Here is a 7,677-nt window from a genome sequence, read left to right on the forward strand (position 1 = left end):
GTCGGTGTATCAACCAGCCTAAATTAACCCATTAGCATGCTAGGGGAGAAGCGGGAAGATCAATGCATGAAACGGTTTGGAAATCTCCTTTGATACAAGATTTCCCAGCTTGAGCGAATTGATGAAATTCCTCTTGAAACACAGGCAACCATTTCACACGCCAGACTTTTTCTCAAGACAGACTATTGTAAGCCGGTCCTTTAAAAACACAGGGAGACTACGTTACAGAGGAAGCTTTAGTGCATGTTAAAGTTGGTGTTTAGGAAGAAGTGATACAAAAGCACTAAATATGCTTCTATAGTTGTCGGTTTCTTTTTAAAAGGGCACATAGTATCAAACCATGAACAAATTCCTCTTTTATCCCCAGAATAATAAGCACTCATCATGAAGGCCACACAGATTTGTACCAAAACTACAAAGTCTCTGATTCCACCGCTTGTATGAAATTCAGTACGAACAGAAACACCGCACAATAATCGCTGTAAGGTCACATCTCCTCAGAGTGCAAAAGCTATTCTGTAATATTCATTATACAGACAACACTGAGACAGATTCAAAGGACAAGGCATACCAAGACGCTGGCTCGAGTGTGAGAGCATGGTGATTCAAATCCTCAAGTGAACTTTAAACACTGTGCATTCCTATTGATTCAAGCAAACATTACAGGGTGAAAAGGTGGCCTTCCAGTGAGTAAAAAGGCCTGCGCTCACAGAAACACTGACTGTGCAATATCCACAAAGAAGTGACGCAAGTGAATTCCTCAAGGTGCTTGTTACCAAATGCAATTCTTAAGAATATCTGCAGGTGAGTATTCTGTTTATTCAGATGCATTGATCTGCACTGATCTCTTCTGTCCTGGAACCACCTCGGAGTCTCAGAGCCGGGGTTCAGCTCTCATCTCCTGGGCTGACCCGTCTGCTCTAATGATCGAGCTAATAAAAGGCCCACCTCTTTGCGTGAGTTATGGGAAAAGGGGAGGGGATTCGGTCCCAGTATGAGGGGGAACCACTTTGGTGAGTGTGTGTGATAGCTGCCGCCCACCTCTTGTAAGGCGTGACTAATGGGCTTTGACAATGTTACGACAACAGTCACCTGAGCCGGCTTTTTGGTTTGGAGGCAGCTCCGAGTCTGAGCCACACAGAAATAAGGCGTGTGTCCATCAACAGAGGACACTTAGTTATACCTTGCATGTGTGTGGTCGGGTGATTTTATACTTGTCATAGTCACTGACTAGGAGCATCAGCTTAAGAAACACAGAAAAAGAAAGAACAAACGTACTCTATTTGACACTAACTGAGCCTTAAAAATATATATACACATTTAATTCCCAATGGAAAACAAGTGACTGAGTCCCTTTCACCCTAAGCAATCATGTTAACGAGCAATCAATTCAAAAGGTGTTCTGAGGACAAAAGACTTTCCTTTCTGGTGGACACGATGAAAACTTGTTAATACAATACAAATTTGATTTACTCGTCATAATCACTGAGATAGGCAGAAAATGTACCAACTAAATTACTGTTTTCTACACTCAGCATGCACCAAAAAGATGTACTTTTTAATTCCTAATGAATGACAATTGACTTACACTTGTGGAGTCCCTTTCACCTAAAGCAATCATGTTAATATTTTAATGATGATTAAAAAGGTGTTAGGAAATGTTAAGGCCAAAAGACTTACATTTCAAACACGAATAAACATTTGATTTACTCGTCATGATCACTGACGTGCAAAATTGGTGAAAGGCAAAAAACAAAACCAACCAATTCCATCTATTCTCCACTAACCATGTCTTTAAAAGCTGTACTTTTTCATTCCTAAGTAAACAGCAGGTGTCTTCCCATGAGGGAAACCTTATAATTGAGTTCCTTTCATCCAAAGCAATCACGTAAATAAGTATTATTAAAAAAGGTGTCTGAATTTGTGAGGCCAAACGATTTAAGACTTTCATTCTCTACTAGACAAACTGCAGAGGTAATCTTGCAAACGCCATTAAAAAAGTGATTCATTAGAGAAAAAACAAACAGCCGCACCAAGGTCGAAATAATAAGCCAGCAGCAGCAACTCAAAAATAAAGAAAGGTGTCCTACCTGTGCTGCAAATAAGTCATAGTCACTTACTAGGGATGTTAGCTTAAGAAACGCAGAACAAGAACTGAAACAAACTTACTCTATTTGACTCAAACTGAGCCTTAAAATATATATTTGTTTGAATTCCTAATTAAAAACAAGTTACTTACACCGGTGGAAGTTTTCAAATGGAGTCCCTTTTTACCCATAGCAATCATGGTAATGAGCATTATTAATTAAAAAGGTGAAATAGTGAGGCCAGAAGACCGGCTTTTCTGCTGGACACGATGCAAACTTGTTAACACCAATACAAATGTGATTTACTCGTCATAACCACTGAGAAAGGCAGAAAATTCAACAACTAAATTCCTGTTTTCTCCACTGAGCAGGAACCAAAGATATGTACTTTTTGATTCCTAATGAAAAACAAGTGACTTACACCTGTGGAAGTGCTTTCAGTCCCTTTCATAGCAATCAAGTTAATAATGAAATAATAAGCCAGCAGCAGCAAGTCAACAAAAAAATAATCAAACTCGTCTTACTTGTGTTGCTCCACAGCCTCGTTATCTGGAAGTTCTATGCCGCACACGTTGCATCGCTCGTGCTGGTTCCTGCCGTCCGGTTTCATGCCGACCGCCAGTTCTCCCAGCTTGCTGAAGAACTCTCTCTGGATGAAGCTCTGCGGCAGGAGAGCCCCGTAGGCGCTGAAGTCCATCGACATGGCCAGGGCCGGGGACATGGGCAGTTGAGAGGCCATGGACGCTGCCATGGCCGCCGGCATGGACATGAGGCCGTCCGATTTGTGATTGACGGGAAGGGAATAGAGCGAGGCGAGATGTTTCTCCGTCATCCCCGCCATTGCTTCCAGCCCCATTTGGCTCATGTCAACTTGCTGGTCGTCGCGGACGTAGTGCAGCTCGCGGGCGCTGGTGATCACGCTGCTCCTGGTCGGGGTTCCCGGTCCGTCTCGGTTCCTGTCCTCGCCCATTCGCTCTCCGTTGCTAGAGGCGCTGGACTCCATGTTGGGCGGGCTGTCGTGGCCGTTGCCTCCCATGTCCACTTGCATCATCTCGGTCTTGATCTCGGTCATCAGCTGGTTGGAGTTGGCGTGGTGGAGCAGATGTTCCCCGCCGAAGCCCTGCTGGAGCAGAGACTGTCCGATGCTCATCAGACTGTCCACGGCAGCTTTAGTGGGACTCAGGTTGGACATGCCGAAAGAAGTGGAAACAGACGGGCTTTGATCCACCATTCCCGTCATGATGGCCATCTGCTGGGCTCCGGTCAGATAAGACCCCTCCATGGAATGCTTTTTGGAGTTTTTGGCTCCGTTGTGGCCTTTGCGGTCGTCTTCTTCCTCCGCGCTGCCTCCGACCTCCACGTCGTTCTCATCCGAGGACTGAATGGTCTCCAGGATCTTGAGGCATTGCTCTTCCAGGTACTCGATCTCCAGGATCTCCGCGGCGTAGAGAAGGTCGTCCAGGTCCTCCACCTTGGCCTGCAGCGTGGCAGTGTAAGCGTACTCCAGAATCTGCTGGAAAGTCTTTGGTGAGAGAAAGTCCAGGGTGTAGTGCTGGCTGCTGCGGTGGAAGAGGATCTCGAACATTTTGCTGGTGCAGGCGAGGACAGTTCGGTGAGCGTGGAACTCCTGGTTGTCCACCATGATGACCACGTCGCACAAAGTCCCCGCCAGGCGCATCTGGTTGGCCTTCAGCAGGAGGCCGGTGGGATGGTTGGGGTTCTGGAGCTGGATCATTCCCATTTTAGATAAATCCATTGTGTCGATGCAAGCCACGAGGCCAACTCATGAGGCTCGCCTTCCCCGCTCTGCCGTGATTTTAGCTATCTTTGTAAACAAGATGAAACCTGGAAGGAGAGCGGAAAGAAAAGTCAGTTCTGCTGAAGCAATTTTATGTTTCGAATCCAGCAATTGCAAGCCAATCTTTTTCCCAAAAAATGTATATAGGAAATTCAATCCAAGTCCCCAAACAATCATCTGCTTCACTCTTATTATCCTCCTGTGTTTCACCAACGTGGATAAATAAAGTGTACAAGGCTGATTCTTTAATTGCATTTTGCACCTAAAGCATGTTGTGAATTTGCCAATGCATGTATTGAAAGTCCACCATTGTTTGTGTCTTAAATGGTATGTGTGAGGTCAGTGGAGTTTCAAATTGCAAACATCCTGCAGGGATGGTAAACACACTCTGCAGTCGCATTGTTCTCAAAATCAGCGGAGAGTATTGACTGTAGATTTCTGAAGAGAGACAATTTGCAATCCGTCCAACAGGCTTCCCCTGCATACCAATCACCCCGACATATGTTATGTTCAAAAAGAGGTCTTCATTTGGTTATCTGATGGGGATGTACACACAGTTAAACAAGTGTGAACCGTGTTTTTTCTCCACTGCTGCTGCTTGGTTCACAAAGGCCGTCAGCAGCCTTTCTGAAATTAAATAGCATCTTACTCAGTATTCTCATCACAGAGCAGAGAGCAGCGGCCAGAAATGGATGGCAGCAGAACACAAAGCTGCAGCAACAAACACCCTGCTCTCATTTGCTAAATATCCAAATAAACGTATGTGTGTGTGTGTGTGTTAACTCCTTTTAGATAGCAACATGTTGCTTCACTTGATATCTGCAGCACACTCTGACCAACGCAGTTAAAATGTGTGTTTTAAATGAAGGACTGTCTCCTGTTCATTCAGCCGTCATTATGACCTACACTGAGACAATGTTCTCTTCATTGCTGCAATTTAAATAAGCAGTCTTCATATACTCTAAATGAATGGGTGAATGAATGAATGGCTAAGTGCCTCCATTGACCCACATTGTGGATGAGCTTCATTGATGTCCAATTTTGTAATCAACATTATCTATTTGGAAATGAAGTCTTATTTTCATTTCAATTTCATCCAAGCAGTTTTTTTTGTTGCTTTACCCAACAAATAGAGAAGTTTGTGAGCACTTCTCTTTTTCCTTCCGCCCCGTTTGAGAACAATACACACTCAAACTGAAAAGAGGAGGACATATCGAGACTTTTCCTTAAAAAGAAATAATATCACTCCCAGAGGACAGAAGCCTAAATCAAAGCGGTTGTAAATGATGCAAAATGTGCAAAATGATGGGCATTTAAAATACTCTGTGGCTTTTTTGGGGACAGTTGATAAAAATCGATAAAATAAGGTAATGTTGAAACCACAGGGTACACAGAGGTCATGCCTAAAACCAGACATTATCTTTATTACAGGTAGGCCTATGCCAATAGCTGCGATTTATGGCCCCGTAAATGATCAATACTTGTTGCGCTCCAACAAGCTGTGGCTGCACAATGTAAAGTTCCTGTTTTTTTTGGGGGGGGGGGGAACTTCACCAGCTCTCTATTAATAAAAAAGCACGGCGCGTCTAGACAGCGTTAATATTGCCGAGACAAATTATACAGCGCGTTATGCATTATGCAAAAACATCGCACAGTACATTAAGTGCATTAAGCAGAAGAGGTTTCTCCCGCTGGAGGACAATGTAGCCCGCTGACAATAAGCACACAGAAAGCAGCATAATCAATCTGATCACGAGCTGTCTGCCTCGCGCGCCTTGGCGACCCAGCCACAACACGAATAAACAGCGTTCAATATTCCAGACACACAGCGATGTGCAGAACGCCAAATGCTACAGGGAGACAATCAGAGAGCTATTCCAAAAAAAAAAAAAAAAAAAAGTAGACAGACAGCTGCCAGAATCTCCCGCACAGGTGGACTTTGTTTGAGGCGGAATGAAATGTGTTTAACATTTATGAGAAGGAGGAATTATCCGGAGGAAGGATAAAGAGAGTGAAAGGGGGAAGAGAGGGATCAGACAGTCTCGATAACAAATCAATTGGCCATTGCATCTGTTACCAGTTTCCCACCTCACAGCGCGCGGCTACTGCACATCGATTACCAGTAACCAATCAAAGCCTGTCAATCAATGCACACCGTACAGTACGGAGGGAGTATTTGGGCTTGTTTTCTGCTAAAAGACCAGAGTCCTCATCATGATGTCATCAAGGCTAAATGAGCCACACTGGTGCGTGTGGAGACACAAGGACGAGGCAACAGTGTCGCTGTCTAAAAAAGGCACAATTTCGCATGAAAACGCGTGTAAATGTGTCCGGTAGAGTGACATGGAGCGTCATATGTTGTCTGTCTGCTGGGGAAAGAACCAGACCTCACGTCCTCGCGCTGCGATCTCCAGCATACTAAACCACACCGACACACAGAGCGAGAGGTTGGGGAGGGAGGGGGGGGTTACGTCAACCTTAACATCTCTACAATACACGTTAATGCAAACTTCAACACCTTGCAGCGCAATCAGGAAAAACACTTGTTTCCAGCCGCTCCGGCGCGCGGATAAACTCTCAGTGCCAAAGTCGCGTTTCAACTTCAGCGTGAGGTTGCACGGGGACAAACGTAACAAAAATCCCCTCAAACGCATCAAAATACGCACATGGTGAATTAAAGTACACAGAGAAGACAGAGGTGTGCGCGTGCAGAGACGCGGACCTGGCACTTGTCACCGGGGAAACCGCAGCTGTTAACCCGGGTTAGTACTCACCTAAGTTGCACGTTTTTTGATCCGGGATAGTGCAGGGGGAGCGGGGCTACAGCATAGTAAGGCAGTTCGCATAAACCCGCTCTCTCAACACGCACTAACTCCTTTCTTCTCTCGCCTTAGCAAATCAACACGGCGCTGACGTCACAGAGCCAGACGAGCAGCCGGCTCGCGCTGCAGACACACACACATACACACACATACACACACACACACCCATATACAAACATACACACACTGAGAAAGTGAGACACCTAGGGGGCTGTCTCGTGTCAAACGGCTGTGTTACTGTACGGCAGTGAAAGGTGAGCGACACTGCCCCCCCCCTCCAGCTGTTTGAATGCACAGTAATCAGACTGCACGAGATGCATTGTGGTCATATAGGAAATATAGGCTACACATGGTGGGATTTAATAAAATACATTTATTCAAGTAGGCTATACTGTAATATATAATTATACATTACATTATAATACATGTAGTGGAGTAACACGTGCAATGCTGTGTTTAAATACTTAATGTAGGCTACTGCTGCTGGATATCTTTAACTATAATTATATGTATTTGTAAGTTTGTTCATGCCTTTTATTATAATCTAAAAGTAACTAGTAAATAAATACAGTGGAAAAAATGAACGTAGTGGAGTAAAAAGTACAATGCTGTGTTTAAATACTTAATGTTGCTGGATATCTTAACATATAATTATGTGTATGTTTATTTATTAGTTTGTTTATATCTTGTATTCGCTAATAATCTAAAAGTAAAGACAGTGGAAAAAATGAATGCAGTCGAGTAAAAAGTGCAATATTGATTGTGGAGCTACTTTTAATTTATTTATATACTGAGGCTGCTGGGTATCTTAACCTCCTGTTATATGTATGGTCATTTGTAAGTGTGTTCATATCTTGTATTTGTTAATAAACTGCAAGTAAATGAAAATGGGGAAATGAATTCAGGACGAAAACGTACAATATTATCTTCTGAAAATGTAGTGTAGTAGAATATATATAAAGTATAATAA

At 43.8% G+C, this 7,677-nt stretch overlaps 1 protein-coding gene across 1 annotated transcript; it reads right to left on the bottom strand.

The window, feature by feature from the left end:
* Positions 1–2,607: 2,607 nt before the first annotated feature.
* LOC104965565 (zinc finger and BTB domain-containing protein 16-A-like) lies at positions 2,608–6,853 on the bottom strand. Its single transcript, XM_010794536.1, has 2 exons — positions 6,660–6,853; positions 2,608–3,932 (listed from the first exon to the last, which is right to left on the bottom strand). Exon 2 carries the CDS (start codon positions 3,841–3,843, stop codon positions 2,608–2,610), a length of 1,236 nt encoding a protein of 411 aa, XP_010792838.1. The 5' UTR covers positions 3,844–3,932; positions 6,660–6,853.
* Positions 6,854–7,677: the final 824 nt, after the last annotated feature.

The sequence above is a fragment of the Notothenia coriiceps genome, unplaced genomic scaffold, assembly GCF_000735185.1.
Source record: "Notothenia coriiceps isolate Sejong01 unplaced genomic scaffold, NC01 NC01_scaffold00037246, whole genome shotgun sequence".
NCBI classification, from domain to species: Eukaryota; Metazoa; Chordata; class Actinopteri; order Perciformes; family Nototheniidae; genus Notothenia; species Notothenia coriiceps.